The sequence below is a fragment of the Rhinichthys klamathensis genome, unplaced genomic scaffold, assembly GCF_029890125.1.
Source record: "Rhinichthys klamathensis goyatoka isolate OS25496 unplaced genomic scaffold, OSU_Roscu_1.1 h1tg000264l_1, whole genome shotgun sequence".
In the NCBI taxonomy this organism is placed as follows: Eukaryota; Metazoa; Chordata; class Actinopteri; order Cypriniformes; family Leuciscidae; genus Rhinichthys; species Rhinichthys klamathensis.
Window position 1 is genome coordinate 355111 of NW_026606785.1, and position 22142 is coordinate 377252.

Consider the following 22142-nt stretch of genomic DNA (forward strand, 5'->3'; position numbering starts at 1 on the left):
TGTCATGTTAATAAACACAATGAGTCCATTTAATGATGCCGTGTTGGTTGATCTACACTGAAGTTCACCCTGTGTTCTTGTAGGTTGGTGATATTGTGAGAGTAGCCAAAGATGAGACGTTTCCTGCAGATCTGGTGCTCTTATCATCGGACCGGGCCGAGGGGACGTGCCACATCACCACTGCGAGCCTGGACGGAGAGACCAACCTGAAGGTCTGCTTTCCGCTCATGAACACTGGACTTATCAGAGCGCTTAATGAATCAACATGTGACTCTCTAACTAAACTGCGAGTTGTCGTCACTCTCAGCGATATCCATGTCGAATCACTTCGACAGAATCAGTCAGAAAATACACTGAGTAACGGTCACTGAGTAACGGACTGAGATAGTGATGCACCGAGATTTGGCTGAACTTGAAGTTTTCGGATGGAAATAGTGACGTTTAATTAGCATTTCTCCAATGGCGGCGCGTTTTGACGGTCAGTGTCTGTTTCATGCACACAACGTGGATAAACAACAACAGGTAAACATGGTAGCTGTGTGCAAAATATCAGTTTCTTGATTTTAAGCGATACTGATATGGATTCTTAAATCTCAAGATCAATCTTTAAGTCTAGAAGCTATTTTTAGGGGTTCAAGCGCTGAAACCGTATTGTAATAAGCCATGATTATGAATCCGAGATTATTTCCAAAACCAACTTTCGCAAACTAGTCCTAGGTTTTTGGCTCAACCTCGATAAAACCCCAATTCTCAGGACTCTCTAGGTCAATGTTTATATATATAAAAAAATAACTTTGGCTTTTGGATAGCTATAGCTGGGGTATTTAGAAAATAGGCATAGCCAAGTCCACCCTAAAATTTTTCATTCCTAAATGAAAACTCGAAACATCACGAGAATAGGTGAGAACATGCGACATATGATTCTAAACAAGCATGTGGGGCAACTTTAGTGGGGATCGGCCCATAGTTGAGGCTACAACTGTTAAAAAGCTTTAAAACCATGTTTTCCTCTGTAAATTGGCTATAAATGGTCTTTTCCATCAATGATCTTGGTGGTTTCAGGCTAGTTAAAGAAAACATTATACCTTTTTACGCTTGTGCTTTAAGGCCTTAAAACGCTTGAACCCTGATAAATGCTGCTCACAGCTATCTTAGTTTCTGTTTTTATATAAAACTAAACGGATACCTGGGGCCGGTTTCACAAAGCTATTTTAGACCGGTCTATAGTGTTAGACGAGTCTAACATTTGCTCATAGACTAGTCTAATGCAATATAGACTGTTTCACAAAAATAAAGACTGACTTAATTTGAACCAAAAAAATGGTCACCTTACCCCCAGGCTAACTTAGGTCTAAAGGTGATGATACACAGGGCAACTTTTTGAGCAATGTTGCTGGGCAATGTTGCCGTCAACGGGCAACCAGATGAGACACAGGGCCCACGACCCATCTCAATTATCCAGAGAGAAATGGATTGCCCATTTTCAATGGGAAAGTGCCCAAGCAACAATCGCTCGGCAAGATTGCCCAGCAACATTGCTCAAAAAGGTGCCCTGTGTATCATCACCTAAAGACTCTGTTACCTTGGCAACCAGCAGTAACAATCAGTTACATTACAAACAGCCAAACGAAAACACAGGCGACTGTCCACCATATATATTCATAACCATTTCAGTGTCTTTAAGTTTCTCTTGGGGTCCTCCTCACGTTTTTGGATATTTCCTCTTAAATATTTCTTTTTTGGCATCTCGTACCATGTATTTGTTTTTTTTCTGAACGTCTTTAACGCTCCGCTCAACGGTCGGATTAACGCTGTTAACTGTCGTCGCAATCTCTTTCCAAATGAAACATGTCTTCTTGTTACTACATTCTCCGATAAATTTCCCAAGTAAAATGTCCTTGTAACTGTTACACTTCTCAAACACACACATATCTCCCACTGGGGTAAACTGCACTGAGCGGCTGAATGCGCTTACTCCATCCGCCATGTGTTTTTGTTTTGAAAAGTGTCTTATTTTACCCAGAATGCATTGCAGTGTAGTCCTACTTAAGATAGTCAGGGTCTTCAGTGCTTTGTGCAACGGTCTGATTTAGATGTCTATCTGAAGGCTGACTATCTACGCCATAGTCAAAGTCTATCTTTGTGAAACCGGCCCCTGACATAGACTAAACGCAATAAGCTTTGTTACTGTTAATATGAAACATCTCAGCTTTCAAATTCTGTCTGTTTTGTCTTAACAAGAAATACCGTTTTGCTGCTCTTTAATGTGTCGTGGCAAATCGCTGTAGCGCCTCGTGAACCGATCATCTCTTCCACTTTACTACTAGTTACAGCACCAAATAAACATGAATGAACATCAGAAGGAATGCTGAAATATACAGTACAGCTTACTGCGCACTGTATCATGTCTCATGTATTCGATCAGTGTTTCAACCGCAGAACGATGTCAATAAAACGGCTTGGAAACAATATCACTCAACCTTACATTTACATAAGTTATTCAATGCCCATAAACTTATTACTTAGCTAGAAAGACTAACTCTAGAGAAGAGCATTCTGATAAATAAATGCACTATCTTACAGGTGAAACTGGAAAAATTTGAAAATATCGTGCAAAAGTTTCATGTAATATTCTAATTTTCTGAGATTTTGAATTTGGGCTGTAAGCCAAAAACATCAAAATTATAACTTTTGCACGATATTCTAATGTTTTGAGTTTCACCTGTATATATTCTTTATAAATTATCATTATAAAATCTGAATCCTTAAGATGTGTGCTGTCCAGCTAGTGTTATACAGTGGGACAGGTGTATAACAGCATGTGTGTGTGTGTGTGTGTGCTCTAACACTCAGACCCATTATGCGGTGCCAGAAACGGCCGTGTCCCAGTCGGTGTCGCGGCTCGAGTCTCTGCAGGCCGTGGTGGAGTGCCAGCAGCCCGAAGCTGATTTATACAGGTGACGCCACACAGCTTTACACTCACACTCATCCACATTTGAGTTTATACGTGCTGACGCCGCACATTCTCGCTCATCAGGTTTGTCGGGAGAATAACAGTAACCCAACAAGGAGAGGAGATAGTCAGGTAAGACATCTGAGATGAGCACGCTTTCACTGGATGACAGAAAGGCTCTACACAAATGTATTTAAATATTTATTACATCTAATAAATATATAATAATTAGGGCTGTCAAATGATTAATCGTGATTAATCACATCCAAAATAAAAGTTTTTTTTACATAATATATGTGGGTGCACTGTGTATAATTATTTTATATATATAAATACACACACATGCTTGTATATATTTAAGAAATATTTTCATGTATATACTGTATATAGATTTATATATCATTTATATTATATATAAATATAAATATTTTATATATAAATAATATTTTTTCTTAAATATACATGCATGTGTGTGTATTTATATATATACAAAATAATTATACACAGTGCACCCACATATATTATGTAAAAAAAACTTTTATTTTGGATGTGATTAATCATGATTAATCATTTGACAGCCCTAATAATAATCTAATTAAACATATTTATTTCTTTTTAAATATGTTTTTTATTAAGCATTTAGGTTGTTTTTATTTATTTATTTATATTTTTTGTTAATCTTTTCAGACCATTAGGACCAGAAAACCTCCTGCTTCGAGGAGCAAGATTAAAAAACACCAAAGAAATATTTGGTACGGCATTATTTCTTTCCAACTTAGGACATTTAGAGTCAACATGAGTTCAAAATGGACCATATTTACTTTCATAAAATATGTTTGCGACTTACTGCACGTTACACCAACCTTACATCAAAATTGGAAAGCAACTTTTTCCTTTTCTGCTGACATCATGAATTCGTCTCAATTCTCAACCTCCTGTCCTGAACATTTAAATGCAGTATATAGGATAGGGGGAGTTTATTAGTGTTTCTGCTGTAATGTCTGAAGTCCTTCAACGCTTTGATGCTGGAGTATAACTGGTATGGCATCATGCAGGTGTGGCGGTGTACACGGGCATGGAGGCCAAGATGGCTCTGAACTACAAGTGCAAATCCCAGAAGAGATCTGCGGTAGAGAAGTATGCGTTTCCATCATCACCACTGCGTTCCCTGTTCATTGATGCTCTGTTATGACTGCATCATCTCTCTCGTGTCTCTTTGTGCAGGTCCATGAACACATTTCTCATCATCTACTTGGGCATCCTGCTGTTTGAAGCCATCCTCAGCACGATTTTGAAGTACGCCTGGCAGGCAGAGGACAAGTGGAACGAGCCGTTTTACAATCGGAAGACTGATCAAGAGAGAAACAGCAGCCAGGTCACTCTCATAAAGTGTTTGCGCTTGGCTTATGATGCTTATATTACTAGTACTAGTGCTGTCAATCAAGTAAAAAAATAACTTGAAAAACTTAATCGCAATTAAAAACACATGTTTTTTTAACCCTCATGTGGTGTTCAAAACCCTATAACACCTGTGGTCTTCCTGGGTCAAAATGACCGGCCTATAAAAAATAGCTTATAAATCACTCATTATACGATATTTTCACCCAATCTTGGATTCAATCTTTTTGTCAACTTGTTCTCTTTCAATTAGGACTGGTTTTTTATTTAATTTTCAAATGGTTTAATTGTAGGAGTCATTTATCCGAGCTTATGCACCTTAGTTTTTGAGTGAAAAAAGCATTATTTTGACCCGGGAAGACCATTTTACGATAACATTAGCTAGTATTTTTGGGAAAAAGAAAATCTTCTCCGGGTCAAAATGACCCGAAGACCACATGAGGGTTAAATATATTTTATAATGTAATAATTTCACAGTTAATCTCCAAATTAAGACAACATAAAGACAGTATATTTTAAATGTGTTTTTATGAATGAAGGCCAGTGTCACTGATACCAACGCAGCTACTGACTGTAACTCTAGCCAAAGCATGACGGAAAAAAACGGATGCTGCGTTAAATATTTGAACGTGTTAAACTGAACAAAAATGTACTGCATGCGTTAATCTTGACAGCCCTAATTATTACACTTTAACATGCAGTATGTGGCACCTGGCGGCTCTTACATGGCCCCAAAACCTTTATTCAAGTTTGGTGGCGATTTTTCTCCTCACAGATTTTGAAGTTTATTTCTGACTTCCTGGCTTTCCTGGTGTTGTACAACTTCATAATCCCAATCTCGCTCTACGTGACCGTTGAGCTGCAGAAGTTTCTGGGCTCTTTTTTCATCGTTTGGGACTTGGATTTATACCATGAAGAGAGTGACCAGAAGGCCCAAGTCAACACGTCAGACCTCAATGAGGAGCTGGGCCAGGTGTGTGTGTGTGTGTGTGTGTGTGAGTGAGAGAGAGAGTTATTATAACTGTTTGGCCAGCTATAGCTCTGCCTGAGATGAGTGAAACTACACTAATGTTGTGCCCGCAGGTGGAGTATGTTTTCACGGACAAAACGGGAACCCTCACTGAGAACGAGATGCAGTTTAGGGAGTGCTCCATCAACGGTATCAAATACCAGGAGATCAACGGGAAGCTTGTGCCTGAAGGAATGACGGAAGATTCACCAGACGGATCGGTGCCTTGTTTGGTATGCTTCATTTCTGATACAGTTCTGTTGGTGAGGACAGTGGCGCAGAAATTACAAATTACACAGATAAGCTAATTACAAAAATATTTCATTTAATTTTCACTGTAGTAAAGTGAAAAATATCTTTTTAATAATTATAGCCACAAGCAGCAATTTGTAATAGGCTTTATGCCGAGCGTCACGTGACCAAACCGGAAAACGGGTCTCATTGCATCCGCTTGTCAGAGAAAGTGTTAACGGCCGTAAGAACTAACTACGATATCTATGGATTTTTAAGGTAATCAGCTAACCTACTAAGTTCACTTTGTTATTGGTGTTTTGTGGTATTTAAATATCTAAACGTTAGTGTGAAGAAGAAAAATTAAAAAACTTTTAAATATCAATCTGCACATGCGAGGGACATTGGTTATGCTCATTTTTGCGTGCTCCTTTTAAGTTATCTTGAGTAAAACCTCAAAAAATGTCATGAAGCACATCCAAAAGACCTGAATCGGAAGCGATGTGATCTGTTTTCCGGCTTGGTCACGTGACGCTCGGCATAAAGCCTATTATCCGGGTCAAAGCACAATTGAAAGACATTACCAAAATAGCAAAAGAACTGGTCCTGTGGATGCTGTGTTTGCTACACCTGTGTTTAAGTCAGATCTCAACTTCGTTGATCACAGTTGCACTATTAGGACTTTGAGATTTAATTATAGCATTGGAAATTCATGAAGTTTGCCAGGTATCCTCAGAATGTTTCATGAAGTTTGGATGATGGGATCACAAGATAATGCAAATTAGTCAGTATTCGCTTGGGGCGTGGCCAAGTGTTAGCCTGGCTCCGCCCTCCTATCTACTTCTGCTCTATTTTCATTTTCCTTCAGTACTACGTCTGGGATTGTGCTGTATTCTTTGCTTTTCTCCGGTCATTTTTTTACCGGTCCAATCAGCGAACAGAGGGAGTGGCTGAGAACGATGAGGTTGATGTCGTGCGCTAGTTTGAGTCGTCATACGTCACGACCAAACGTCAGCGATTGGTTACGGCGGATCCAGAGTGACTCTGGGCAGATCCAATAGTTTTAAACTACAAGGAAGTTAACGCTTGTCAATGGAGCGAGGCCAGACTCTCTGTACAAATGAAATGCATGAGTCTGGTGGGACCAGGTTAGCCAAGTGTACCCAGAAGCCTATCATGCGACACATGATTCTAAAGAAGCATGCAAACTTTTATGGAGATCGGCCATAAGTGGAGATATATCTGTTGAAAAGCTTTAAAAAACATATATATTTCCGAAATTTACTTAAAGCGCTTGAACCCTGATAATTGCTGCTTGCAATTTAGATTGCATTTAGATTTTTTTTAGATGAAATATGACCGATTTTCTTGAGAAATGTTAAACATTGCAGTGATCACATTCTTCAACCAGTCATGTTTTAAGCTGTGTGTGTGTGTGTGTGTGTGTGTGTGTACACATTTCAGAACAGGGAAGAGGAGTTGTTCCTGAAAGCCGTGTCACTGTGTCACACGGTGCAGATCAGTTATGATCAAACAGATGGGCCGGGAGACCCGTTCTCACACGCCAATGGCTTCTCGCCTCAGATGGAGTATTATGCCTCCTCTCCTGATGAGAAAGCACTAGTGGAAGCCACCAAGAGGTGAGATCACCGCTTCCGTCTCACCTACTGCCAAACACACACTTTTCACCCTAACTGGTGAAATATTTGATCACTGTTTGAACTTTTGTTTGTTTTGTGAACTATTCCTATATGTTTTTGACTGCAGGATGGGTGTCACATTCATGGGAAGCCATGGCGAAATCATGGAGATTAAAACATTTGGAAAAGCAGAGAAGTACGTCTAACTGTTCCGTTCATTTTAGGCCACTAAATGGGAGGCGAATATCTAAGGGTGTTTAGAGTGTCCTCACAGCTTTCGGAGTTGTGTTTTGAACGGCTGTCGTTCTGCTCGCAGGTACAAACTCCTCCACGTCCTGGAGTTTGACGCGGACCGCAGGAGGATGAGTGTGATTCTGCAGACGCCCTCAGGCATGTGCCTCTGAACGCGCATGTGCTGTTTATCATTGAACCGCATGGTTGCCTAATGTTGTGCCGTCTCTCACTGCTGTAGGTGAAAAGCTGCTGTTTACAAAGGGAGCCGAGTCAGCCATCCTGCCCTACGCCAAGAGCGGCGAGATCGATAAGACCCGAGTCCACGTGGATGAGTTTGCTCTGGTGAGCGCTCTAGATCATGCTCTCGTTCTAGATGGGGATGCTTGCCAAGTGTCACTATTGCTCATAAGTGGTCAAATGGGCAAACTTCAGTGTGCAATTTGTCCTTGTCAATGGATTTTCAGACTTGTGGAGAAGTGTGGTATTTTTTAGAACAAAATGACAGGTGTTGGGATCTGATTGATTGCCTAAAATCCACTGAGAAACTTAAGTGAAAACTCCTGAAAAGACTATTTTCACACCGCCTGCAGATTGGTAATAATAGTATTCACACTATTTTCGTTGTGATTGGCTTGACTGGAGTTATTTTTAAGAGCCTGTTTAATTCATTTGCTTTTTCTTGCACTCTCTCTTGAACGGTGTTATTTTAGTATCATTCTTAAGAAATGTTTTTGGGAATACAAAAAATAAGTCCTAAAATAAGTAGTTGAAGGCACAATATGTGTGACTTTTGGATTAAAATATCCAAAAACCACTAGAACAATGTTATATTTTGCTGACGTACTTACATTATCCCAAATGTTTCCAACAATATTTAAATCCAGAGAAATTAGCTATTTTAACCAGTGTAACGGCCCGTGTCTTTGCGTCGCCTGTCGAGGACATCAGATCCGCGTTACCCTCGATTTCTGGTTTAACTTCAATTGAAACCATGGAAAAACCAAAGACTCTTAAATATATTATGTGTTTTATTAGACAGGTGACCAATTGTTTGGATTCCTTCATAGACAGAAAACTAATCATTGTTATATCGCTCAACAAAGTTAGTCTGATTGTGTGAATCTGTTGTTTTCTTGATGTACCGCGAGTGCCATGTGTGAACCATGTCTCAGAGACAACACTATTTTGTCAAGAGGCTAACCTAACATAATCAGAAGGAGCCTTATTTGTAGGAACAATAATACAGCATTTTCTCCACCATACAATGTTTTAAAATGAATTGCAAGCCATTTAGAAACAAGTCATCCAGCTTTTATAAATATGTGATATTTTAATATCGATCTGGCTTGACTGCAGTGTGCAACAGGTGTCTCGTAGCAGCCACCGGGCGAACACACTGAGTAACGCTATAACTGTCCACACACTCTAATGTATTTGTAATATGGTTGTTTTGACCAAGTAAAACAGCGCTGCGTTACCCATCAATATTAATTCTTCAAATAAAGTGACCTGTACGAGTATAATTCAGCACTTGTGGCTGTTTCAATAGAATGAAACAAAATAATGTGAATTTAAGTGATCAAATGTATCTACAAGGAAGGAGGAGGTGGGAACCAGCAAATGTTAAACGTAACTTAAATTGTAAAATAAACATAAACAACAAAACAAAAGGAAGGCAAAATCTCCGGAGCTCCTTCATGGGACTCGAGAAGGGTGTGTGTTAGTGGTGGAACGGTACACAGAAGTCACGGTTCGGTTCAGACATCACGGTTCGGTACGATTTCGGTACAATGGAGGGAAAAGCAAAACAAAAATGCAGAAGGCATTGTATTTTTTAAATAAGTTTTATTAATAAAGGCATAGAACCAGTTTATTTGTAGTGCACTGACAATAGTTTTATATAATTAGTTTATTAATTAAATTAATAAAAAGACAAAAAGACCTTGCGATATGTTTGGTAATTGTACCTGAATTAATTAAAAATTATTTTGCTATATTTCAGATCAATATATTTGTTTTCCTTAATTTTAATTAACAATGTAACATTATTCTCATCTGAATTATAAATAATTGATTTCTGTATAAAATAATACTACCATTAAAAACACATTCGATTTTCTTTTTTAATCAATGTAGGATGTGTAAGATTAGTGCTCCGAGGACAAGAAATGAAAACAAATGCGATATGATGAATGTCCAAAAGACAGACTGTTTTGAAATGGAGTTGGATAAATATGTTTTGCTTTTAAAACAGTGTGTGTGTGTGTGTGTGTGTGTGAGATTTTGGTTGGGTGGCAGTTGTAGGTTACAGTTTGACAAAAGCACATATTTGTGTACACTCGGAATAAAACACAACATTAAGTAAACACTTTGCAGGTTTAATGATCTGTATGAACAGGAGTATGTTTTTTATGTTTCCACTGTTCGATCGCGCCTGCGCCTCTCTCTCTCTCTCTCTCGCGCGCGCGCACACACACACACACACACACACTCCAGCATTGCTCTTGACATCGCAGCCTGTTCATTGTGCGGTCACACCAAACGCGAATAGAGCGTCAAATTCGCGTCTATGGCGTCTAGTTCGACGCTAGTCCAAAGCGAATAGGACGCGCGTATAAAGCCAACGTTTGAAGTGAACGCGCGTTCAGAGCTAAGCCGATGGTACAGATTATGTGTCCCTAAAGAACTCGCGTATCTAACAGTAGTTCCGCATTACATTAATTGATTTGCACGCGATTTGCACTACATTAATTTATTTTTATACCGTGTATTCTCCGTGTAAATTCGTGCACCGAACCGTGACGCCCGTACCGTTTCGGTTCAATACGAATACATGTACCGTTCCACCCCTAGTGTGTATCGTAGGCGTCTCTCATTAGTATTCACTCCCGCGGCTCTCGGGCCGCCCTGCTTCATATCACAGTAGTGTTAGATCCACGCTCATTCACTGCGTCCTCAAACTACGCCTGTGTTGTTGTCTAGAATAAGCAGCGAAACTTGCATACTGTGCCTTTAAGATGTTATTCTTCATAATGTGTAGAGATTTGAGCTGGACTACCTAGAGACACACTAGCGATCATCTCAAAATGCCCAGCATCCTCTCTCAAGCATGGGTGTGTGTGCGAGCACCAGTTTCTTTACAGCGTTTAAAAGTTATTTGGAGTTTCGAGGTCTGGTCTGAGTTCAGCTTTTCTAATTCAGGTGATGTTGATGAGAGCAGTTAATTAGCTCAGTTTGGTGTCCTCATTATCAGCTAAACCCATGAGAGTGTCTGCAGACCCACGTCACCACTGTCTGTCACATGGTAGCACACACACACACACACACACACACAGTGGGCAGTCTCGCAGGATTGCATTGAGCCTCATGGGATGTTTCAGACACAACAGCCTCATTGAAATGCTCCTCTCTGTGCTGAATGTTCCCAATGTCTCTGCTTAAAAGCATTAACTTAATTATGGATGTCGATCTCGAGGTTCTTGGCCAGCAGTTCACCGTCTGTTCTCCTTTGCTTCAACTTCATATTACATTATTTTGTGTATAATATAGCAGTTTTATCCTCTGTTTGGACACAAATCAGTAAAATGGAGAAGTTTTTGTGAAACTTTAGCCGGTGCACTAAGCTATGTTCATACTGGGTTTCCTGTGTGACTTTCGTAGAAGGGTTTGCGGACATTAGTGGTGGCCTGCAGACACTTCAGTGCGGACGAGTATCGGGAAGTGGACCGGCGGATCCATGAAGCCAGGACGGCCCTGCAACAGAGAGAGGAGCGACTGGTGGAGGTCTTCAACTTCATCGAGAAAGACCTGGAGCTGCTGGGAGCGACTGGGGTGGAGGACAAGTGAGTCAACACACACACACACACACACAAGAATGAGGTCGAGACTGATGTCTCATACGTATAAGCAAATTCACGCTGGTCAGATGAGGCTTCTTTGTTACTACAGATCTTGCTGTTCCCCACGCATATGGAATACATTTTATGTGTGGGTCTTTAAAGGTCCTAAATGTCTCTTTCGGGACAACAGTATGGATTTGTCTCAAGCTGTTATGGCACAATGTCATGCTCAGCGTAATGCTAGCGGTCGAACGATATCAGCTGACACGTTTCCCTTTAAGTGTCAGAAGAGGGACTTTTATTTTGAATTTTGACAGCGCTGAAAGTGAGCATTGTAGCCTGCGTTAAAATGCATGTAGTCTGTGTGACAATGAATGGTGAACAGTCAGTATGATGGTGATGCGTTTACACTCTTCCGACACCCGCTCATGATTACAGGACGGCCTCTCCTGCGTCGGGAACAGGAGTCAGCCGCGAGCCAGTGTGCGGCGGCTGCTAATGCGGTTTGGCATGTCGCTGTGACTCACACCGCTCTCTGTGGACTTAAGATCAGCCATCAATCCACATGCCAACAGCGTCATTCAGACCGATGAAGGCATGCAGGGACACGGGAACGTGCCTGGAGTCAGGAGGCAGCCTGAATCACCGGCGTTGGGATTTCCATGAGCCTTTTGACAAGCCATCAAAACTATTATGAGGCACACACAGTCTACTCACTGAGCATCTTCAGAGACATGATCCTCACACGTGTCTGACAGCTCATGTGATCCTCTTCACTGTGTTCATCACGGAGGAACTGTGTAGAACTATATGTAGGATTTAGCAAAATGCAAAGTATCGCTTTTTTATATACTGCAGTGCCAATTTCTTTTCCCCAGTAAAATTTACAGCTATAGCTGTGGGATAATTTCTTTATGTATCCAAAATTGACTTTATAACTGTATATCCTATAACACAAGGTGTTTCTGCCAGATATCATAAACCAGTTTTGCCCCCAACAGCTTTCTGTCTGAAGGTTTGGTTACAGTTACATTTTTGAAGGCAAAATCCAGTTCAATCGTGGAATTTTTGGTTTCGATAGATTCACCAACACAGATTTTGCAATAGGTTCAGTTGTTCACGCAGATTCCCCGCTTTGACCAACAGAAAGCTGATGAGCTTTCTAAGAGTTATTTGATACAGTCATGTTTTTCTGTGGAGGAAACACAAGCAGACTCTTCTCTCAACCCACTCAGATAAACTAGGCTGGTCAAGGTAACGGAGGATGTTTACACAAATATAGGTCTGAAGGGTTCGGTAGCAAAAACTGCATGTTTGATTTTTAAAGGAGAGCACATTTTTGTGGATAAAGTCTGTTCTCAATACCATTGTCATACACTGATGTTTGAAGTCACTGACACCAAGCGGCTCTCTGTTGTCAACATGGCGAATTCGTGTGACAAACTGGACCTGATTGGGAGCGCTGTCATCAGCAAGGCACTTCCACTCGTCCTGACTGTAGAGACCGGGATGGTTTGAGTTCTGCTTTGACAGGGATGAGCTGTGTCTGTGTGTCCAGGGTTTAATCGGGCCCCGGGGAGAACAGCAAGCCTTGGCTACATATGCGCTTGTATGGCTGGCATATTGCCGCTGTCTCTAGAGTGAATGCCAACACTTGTGCTTAATGTATTTAATGTTTTCTCAATGAGATCTAGAGAACGCTCTCCTGAGCCTGAGACGGAAGTGACTTCTTTGACACTCAGATTAATCCTAGATTTGGTATTTTGTGTTCATTGCAATGACAGTGCAAAACATTTAAGTATTCATTTTTAGCATGAAACATCATGAATCAGACATGTTCTTGTTTTTTTTTTGTATAATGCAATTCATTGTTTTAAAGAATTGTTCTATATATGGTGTCAAACATGTTCCTTGACTTCATAAGAAACCCCATTTTAAAGAAATCGTTCTATAATGTTTTATTAAATAACATAAAAACAAAAGGATTTGAATCTACACTGTTTTTCAGATATGTATATGTGTGTGTGTATATATATACATTTACACATTTACCAGATGCCTGACAACTCAGGGTATTTGGTGTACCACTTTAATTATAACCTTTTATTTAGTGATTTTGTTTTCCCTGGTTAAGCATTAGCGCAAAAAAGTCTTAAAAAGCAAAGTTGTTACCGGTAATAATTAACTGGAAAAAGTGTCTTTATTTCATGTTTTTGGTGAAAATACCAAAAAAATTAGAAAAGTACATTTTAAGATTAAATATTTGATAATATATAATAATAAATAAAATAATAATAATTTTTGGTTAATATACACATTATTAGTCTGTTCTTTAATGTTTGTGCGAAAATTTTTTATTTAAAGTCCCCATGAATTCAAAATTGACCATACTTACTTTGTTTGCCTAAATTGATCGTTTTGTGGTGAACAATTCATCCATGCAAGTCAATCCACACAAAAAAATTTTTTGGCTTCGTAATCTTTAATCAAAATCTGAAATTTCCCCTCCCCTCTGCGTTGGAGGACCTTGCCTGATGACGTAGGTTTCACGGTTTGGGCGTCTGCTTAACATCCGTAACCACGCCCCTCCAACTGACAGTAGACAGGCTGAATGAAAACACCTACTTTTCTAGATCCAATCAGGTGCTAGTTGGGAAAAAAGCCACGCCCACCATTTTGCCTCATTTAGTATTCCGTTTCTCTCGGAAATACGTCACAACACTGGAGAAAAGTCGTTTGCAACTTCCGGTTCACGGGGACTTTAAAAAAACGATTTAATGGCTTCATATTATTTGCTCATTTTAATCTGATCACTTTTCATTAATTGAAATGAAGATTGACTGAAATAAAATATTTTAACAAATTAAACTTATTTTATTTCAGCTAGTCTAACATTTCTGATGTTCATTTGGTTCAATCTGCAGTGCTAAAATAACAAACTAACTAAAATGTATCTTAATAAAAAACTATATAGACATTTATGCATATATATACATATACATATATATATATATATATATATATATTAGTGCTGGGCCGTTATCGGCGTTAACGTGAGACTTATCGGGCGATAAAAAAAATATCGCCGTTAATCAAAGTTGGGTTGGGATCATAAATAGCTTTTTCCAATATCGTTATATTTTCGCGCAATTCTAATGTGTAGTATGACGCCGCGCCTACTGTCACAGATCGCGCAGGGTATTTTCCTGTCAGGGACACAAGGTGTACTTTTACTTTGTTACGTTGGGTGACGTCCTCTCGTTACTTTATTTTAATGCAATACGTTGTTAAATGAGTTTATTCCAAGCGCGCTGTGTCCTTTGTATGGGCATGAGCGATGCTCATTTACAAATGAATCACTCTTTTGAGTCGATTCTGTTCAAAGACTTCATCAAACAAGTTGTCAGATGATCTGTCTAAATCGGTTCGCGAATCAGTTGATCTGTTCAGTTCCTCGCGCACTGAATCGTCTGAAGCGCTTTCAATTCACACTCGGAGTCGAAACAGGAAGATTTAAGAGCATCAAGAGCGTTGGATGAAGTGGCCGATCTACAGTCTAGTCTAGTGAATGCAAATCTGCAAATGCATCATATTTTTGCCAGCGATGAAGATCTTTATTAGTTGAACATCTTCGTAAGCTGTCTGTGAATGAATGATTCCACAGGACGATACATTCGATTTCATTTCATTCAGGTAATACATTGTGTGTGTATTGCCCGTGTATTGCGCAGTGGCATAATCGCACGAATAGTTTACATTGATTGAAACTAATTTGTTTAAAAATGAGGCTATTGCAGTAACAAGGCAGGTTCACATAAAATTCTTATGACATATGATGACATTATTTTTTTATCTAACGAGCATTGGCGATGCAAAAACGGACTGTCGTGCGTATTGTTTTTTTTCTTCTTCCAATTAGCCTACTATGTTAAAAAAAAGGACGAAAACATGTCACTTGTTCAATTAATAAACAGTTTGTTTGATGACAAATCGCTAAAGATGAAATTGGCCTCCCTTTCTGTCATTTTTGGCAGAAATGCACATCCCTACGCGAGGCAAACTATTCTCAAAGACTTACTTTTAGTCATTATTTGGGTGGCACACATATTCTGAATGCCTTCGGGAGAATTCAAATGAGCCATTTTAATCTAGATTAATCTAGATTAATTTCAATATTAATCTAGATTAATCTAGATTAAAAAAATTAATCTATGCCCACCTCTAATATATATATTAATAACTGAAATCAAAACTAATACAGCACAGTGTTTCCTCTAGGATTTTTTCTAACTGTGGTGGCAGGCCCATTTCGGGAGGGGGCGTGGCCCATGAGGGTTATTCCCATTGGCCACGCCCCCTTGCCCCAGGTGTTCAAACCTCCCCTAAGTATTATGAAAGGCTTCATTAAGAGCGGCAAAGCGATTATGCGCATCCCGTGCGCAGAATGATGCTCTTGAAGCAACGCGAAGTCACAGCGCGGCGCGCAGCGCTTCGCATTGATTGAAAAGTTCAAAGCACAAACCGAAGAGAAGAGACTATCTATGCAACAGTTTATTGAGCCTTTTCTTTTAACAGTTTTAAATTTCAGTTACAGTGCGCATGAAGAACAATTCATAGCGCTCTTTACTCCAGTGCTGTAATCTAACAGACACCCGGGAGAAAGGAATATGATTTAGAAAGCGCAATACAGTATAAACAAGATAAAGTCATTTTATGCAAAACATAGATCTTTATCTACAAATAAAGTATAATAATGGAAACATTGATCTTGAAGAGAGTGTCGTCGTGTTACTGTGGTACCCGAACGCGACGCGCTGTTTGAATGCTGAATACATGGAGAATGACTGAGGAGAGATGAGTTTCCATTTTAACTTAACGACTTAAATATTCGTTTTTACCTCACATTATGCTATTGAAAGACTTTAGAAGTCTTGGAATATAGTGCGAAAACTTTATGGTGCTTTACACTGTTTTTTTGTATGCCTTTAGTGGGGCTTAACAATAATAACACAATAGTATGACAATATCGGACCTCACTGAAGCTGCAGCCGTGGCGGGAGGATTTTAGGTGTGGCGGCCCGCCACGGCAGAATGAATGTAGCGGAAACACTGCAGCAGTTTAAATTCACATGTCTTCGTGTGTGTGTGTGTGTGTGTAGGCTGCAGGACAAGGTCCAGGAGACGATTGAAGCGCTGCGATTGGCTGGGATCAAGGTGTGGGTGTTGACCGGTGACAAGCACGAGACAGCGGTCAGCGTGAGCCTCTCCTGTGGTCATTTCCACCGCACCATGAACATCCTGGAGCTCGTGCAGCAGAGATCAGACAACGAGTGCGCAGAGCAGCTCCGCAGGCTCGCCAGGAGGTACAGCACCACAGCCCAACCCTCTCACCTCACTCATGCCTGACACGATAGTGATGCCATAGATGTGACCCTGGACCACTAAACCAGTCACATGGGTCAAGTTTTTGATATTGAGATGTAGACGTCATCTGAAGGCTGAATAAATAAGCTTTCCATTGATGTTTGGTTTGTTAGGATGTTTATTTGGACGAGATGCAACTTTTTGAAAATCTGGAATCTGAGGGTGCAAAAAAAAAAATCGAAACATTGAGAAAATCTCCTTTAAAGTTGTGCATTAATGTTCACGATTGTGCAGCATCCACTCACCAAAATACATGTTTTATATATTTACGGTAGGAAATGTACAAGATATCTTCATGGAACATGATCTTTACTGAATATCCTAATGATTTTTGGCATAAAAGAAAATTTGATAATTTTGACCCATACAATGTATTGTTGGATATTGCCACAAATAAACCCGTGCGACTCGTGACTGGTTTTGTGGTCCAGGGTCACATATAATGACCAATAAGGCCTGCACTCTCAAGAAACAACGAAAATTGTTACTATTTTAGGTTACACTTTATTTTAAGGTGTAATTATACATTTAAGTACTGAGTAATATTAATTGACTACATGTACTTACTATAGTATAGGGTTAGGGTAGGATTAGGGTTTGGTAGAGGGGGTTAACTGCATGTAATTATGCATAATTTACTATTATTACTATCGTAAGTACATATGTAACAAGGACACTGAAAAATAAAGTGTTACCCTTTTTTATTTATTTATTGCTTTTTGTGCTAGTGCAAAATTCGTCAGGGCAAGTGGAAATGTGTCCATTTTAAGGCATAGGAAAAGCCGTGACCTAATGTGTTGTTGATGGAGAAATGTTAAGCTGGTGTGTTTGAGATGGGTGTGATGGTGTGCCTGTGTTTGTCCAGGATCAAAGAGGATCATGTGATCCAGCACGGGCTGGTGGTGGACGGGGCGAGTCTTTCTCTGGCTCTGCGGGAACATGAGAAACTCTTCATGGATGTGTGTAAGAACTGCTCAGCGGTGCTCTGCTGCAGAATGGCTCCTCTCCAGAAAGCCAAGGTGAGTTACCTTACTCCATGTGTGTGTGTGTTCAGGTTTCAGGCCAGAGGTCGCACACACTTATACGCTATATTTCCCCACACTACCCTGTTGTTTTCATAGCACTGGTGTTAAAGGCTCCTGTGTGTTTGGCAGGTGGTGAGACTGTTGAAGACTTCCCCAGAGAAGCCCATTACATTAGCCATCGGAGATGGAGCCAATGATGTCAGCATGATCCAAGAGGCTCACGTTGGTATCGGTAGGTACCCGAACAACTTAAAGGGTTAGCTCACCCAAAAATGAAAATTAGTCACCCTAAAGCCATCCTAGGTGTGTATGACATACTTATTTCAGATGTGTAATAAAATGCATGGCTCCACTTCAGAAGGCCTTTATTAACCCCAGCAGCCGTGAGCAGCACTTTTATCATGGATAGATGCACTTTTATCATGGATAGATGCACTTTTATCATGGATAGATGCACTTTTATCATGGACAGATGCACTTTTATCATGGATAGATGCACTTTTATCATGGATAGATGCACTTTTATCATGGATAGATGCACTTTTATCATGGACAGATGCACTTTTATCATGGACAGATGCACTTTTATCATGGACAGATGCACTTTTATCATGGATAGATGCACTTTTATCATGGACAGATGCACTTTTATCATGGATAGATGCACTTTTATCATGGATAGATGCGCTTTTATCATGGACAGATGCACTTTTATCATGGATAGATGCACTTTTATCATGGACAGATGCACTTTTATCATGGATAGATGCACTTTTATCATGGATAGATGCGCTTTTATCATGGAGAGATGCGCTTTTATCATGGATAGATGCACTTTTATCATGGATAGATGCACTTTTATCATGGATAGATGCACTTTTATCATGGATAGATGCACTTTTATCATGGACAGATGCACTTTTATCATGGACAGATGCACTTTTATCATGGATAGATGCACTTTTATCATGGACAGATGCACTTTTATCATGGATAGATGCACTTTTATCATGGATAGATGCGCTTTTATCATGGACAGATGCACTTTTATCATGGATAGATGCACTTTTATCATGGACAGATGCACTTTTATCATGGATAGATGCACTTTTATCATGGATAGATGCACTTTTATCATGGAGAGATGCGCTTTTATCATGGATAGATGCACTTTTATCATGGATAGATGCACTTTTATCATGGATAGATGCACTTTTATCATGGACAGATGCACTTTTATCATGGATAGATGCGCTTTTATCATGGACAGATGCACTTTTATCATGGACAGATGCACTTTTATCATGGATAGATGCACTTATCATGGATAGATGCGCTTTTATCATGGATAGATGCGCTTTTATCATGGATAGATGCACTTTTATCATGGAGAGATGCACTTTTATCATGGAGAGATGCACTTTTATCATGGAGAGATGCACTTTTATCATGGATAGATGCACTTTTATCATGGAGAGATGCACTTTTATCATGGAGAGATGCACTTTTATCATGGATAGATGCACTTTTATCATGGAGAGATGCACTTTTATCATGGACAGATTAGTGTTGTCACGATACCAAAATTATTGTTTCGATACCAATACCAAGTCAAGAATTGCGATTTCGATACTTTTTCGATACTTTTCCTGAAAAGGGAGAAACACTCAAATATCATTGCTGTGCTTTATTTTAAAACTGGGACAACATTCTAATCATATAACACACTAATAAATGAACATATGAACAGCATATAGGCTATATTAACCATTTGAACAAAATATGAAATATGAAAAATATAAAAAATAAATTAGAGCAATGACATTCAAGGTAAAAAAATAAATGAATATAGCAGCATTATCTCAGTTATCATAAGAAACATAAGATTTTATCAATATCAATGCCACTGACGATTCTGCTTATCGATCCGATTCTTTAACGATTCTCTTATCGATTCCTGATAGCACTGTGTGGAAAAAAGTAGTCTTGGGGGGGGGGTTATTTGTTTTAAAAACTTACACTTGAGTAAGCAAACTGTAGTCTACTTTTTATGTAATTTATGAAACCTTATTACAAAGTGTTAGCGATTAGTTATACACCGATTCAGACAGATCAGTTGTTTTAACCATTCATTAAAATGAATCGGTTCAAATGAGTCATTAGTTCGCAAATTGGATGTGTCATTATCGGACATGTGCGCGTTGTGTGATTATCCCGGCGGTTAGGATATGGGATGATTTTAGTATCAAAATGATTAACAAGTGCAAGCACACTTATCAATGAACTTGATACATGTTGCAGAAATGTTTTATCCATGCCTTTCAACTTGTGTGTGCAAAATTCAAAATTGAATGAATGTGAAGCAATTTGTACAAATAGAGACATTTTTGTGAATACAAATGTTTTCCTTTGTATTAGTGTATCATAATTTGCACATGCAACACAGAAGACGTGCATGTGTGGATCAGGTGACGCGCGTGCATTCATTGACTCGATTCATTGAGTCGATCCTATTTGATTCATTTGGATTTTGAGACTTTCATTTCGCGGGTTTCGCCTTGCACGATCCACACACAGCTGTCTGAGAAAAGCTGCTACCACTAGATGGCAGTATTCTGCTAAAACAGACAACGGCAGCATAATCAGGCGTTCTTCCGCATTTAAGACGCTTAATGAGAGTGATATTGAAGCACCAAATTTAGTACACAATAATATAGGCCTACCCTATTAATAAAGCATACTTTATAGAGGTAAACAGATAACATCAGATTATGAACAACACCCATAGAAAACCATTATAAAACGCTTAACGTGCAATCGCGCGTTGCATGTTCAGTAAGGTGTATTGGCTACTGAGTTTAAATATCACCGTCTTACTGCATTGACGTTAAGCTTTTTCTTTATAATATGCTCTATGGGAGGAAAACTATATAGCCTACAGACAAGAGACTACATGAACGCAATGTACGGCGTTTCAAGTTAATAACATTTCCTTCCCGAGCCTGTTAAAAAGAAAAAGCTTAACATGAAATAAAAATTCTGCAGTTGCGTTTAACTTTGCATGTGAATGGGAGAGCAACCGGTCCGAGAGTGCAGTGAAGTAAGTTTTAGGTTTGATATTCGCCTCATTTTATAAAGGGACCATCTGCAAACTCCACTCACAGTCAAAAAAATATAAACGTCCAGTCATTCATTCAAATGAACATATTTCCAAGGTTATATTATAACCTTGGAAGTCTAGTGGGCAGACTGACTTAGCCTACTGTTACTGTACTATGTCCAGCCAATATCTCGATTGAACAGTAGCCTACAATTTTTTAATTTACTGTAAATTGTTTTTCTATTCATGTTCCAAAGGTTGTAGTACGTTCCTAGTGACAAGTCAGGTGAAATTTTACATTATTCACTTGTAGTAAGTCACCAAAAACCCGTTTGGTTAATTACAGTAATTTTTTTATAAAATAATAATTGTTTACTAAATAGGCTACATGAAGGGAGTTATTGGGGCAATTTCACCTGTAGTAAGCCAGTCTAGTCACTGAACATACTACAACCATTTTGAACATGAAAAAACCCTTTTGGTGAATTACAGTATTTTTCTGCAGAATACAGGCTACATGAAGGGAAGTATTGTCCAAATTTTACTTGTAAGTCAGTCTTACAGAAACCTTCTACGAGCTTTGGAATTTGAAAATGTCTGTTATTAAATTTAAAAAGTAATTTGAATTAAAACAAATTATACGTTTTAACCACTGATCTATATAGAATGACATTATAGATCAGTGGTTTTAACGCAGTTAGTGGAATTGGCAGACGTTCCCTTGTGCATCATGAGCTGTGGTTAGCGCGTCAAAGCATTCTCATGTAGAAATATGCAGCTACAGGCCCGCTACGCCAGTTGATTTTCAATTAATATTTCATGTCGATATACAATGGTTGCATATTGTTAAAACTCATCGTGCTATAGTAAGACTAGGCCTATAGCCTATGGCTTAAGGGTCAAGGGAAAATAAATGTAGGCTACTGCGAAAATCGTCTTTAATATTTAAAAACAGACATTTTCAAATTCCTGCTTGTATACTATGTACACAATGTGTAGTCAGATAAAAATAAGCATATAATATGAACGCAACTGCGAAATTTCACCTTTTTTTTAACAGGAAGGAAAATTGTATTAACTTGAAACGCCGTGCGTTGCGTTCATAGTCTCTTGTCTGTAGGCTATATAGTTTTCCTCCCATAGAGCATATTATAAAGAAAAAGCTTAACGTCAATGCAGTAAGACGGTGATATTTAAACTCAGTAGCCAATATACCGTAGGCTATTGAACATGCAACTAATGGTTTTCTATGGGTGTTGTTCATAATCTGATGTTATCTGTTTACCTCT

The 22142-nt window shown here is 39.1% G+C and overlaps 1 protein-coding gene across 7 annotated transcripts in view; it reads left to right on the top strand.

The window, feature by feature from the left end:
• The window catches only part of atp11b (ATPase phospholipid transporting 11B (putative)), a 66237-nt gene that overhangs the window by 14275 nt on the left and 29820 nt on the right, over nucleotides 1–22142 (top strand). For all 7 annotated transcript variants that reach the window (XM_056267871.1, XM_056267866.1, XM_056267868.1 and 4 more), the window contains exons 6-21: nucleotides 84–212; nucleotides 2854–2957; nucleotides 3038–3085; nucleotides 3641–3705; nucleotides 4009–4090; nucleotides 4178–4328; nucleotides 5127–5324; nucleotides 5435–5593; nucleotides 7056–7231; nucleotides 7359–7427; nucleotides 7548–7621; nucleotides 7704–7807; nucleotides 11126–11307; nucleotides 16464–16667; nucleotides 17594–17747; nucleotides 17883–17985. In XM_056267871.1, coding sequence (XP_056123846.1) covers nucleotides 84–212; nucleotides 2854–2957; nucleotides 3038–3085; nucleotides 3641–3705; nucleotides 4009–4090; nucleotides 4178–4328; nucleotides 5127–5324; nucleotides 5435–5593; nucleotides 7056–7231; nucleotides 7359–7427; nucleotides 7548–7621; nucleotides 7704–7807; nucleotides 11126–11307; nucleotides 16464–16667; nucleotides 17594–17747; nucleotides 17883–17985 — 2002 coding nt within the window. The remainder of the gene's footprint in view (nucleotides 1–83; nucleotides 213–2853; nucleotides 2958–3037; nucleotides 3086–3640; nucleotides 3706–4008; nucleotides 4091–4177; nucleotides 4329–5126; nucleotides 5325–5434; nucleotides 5594–7055; nucleotides 7232–7358; nucleotides 7428–7547; nucleotides 7622–7703; nucleotides 7808–11125; nucleotides 11308–16463; nucleotides 16668–17593; nucleotides 17748–17882; nucleotides 17986–22142) is intronic.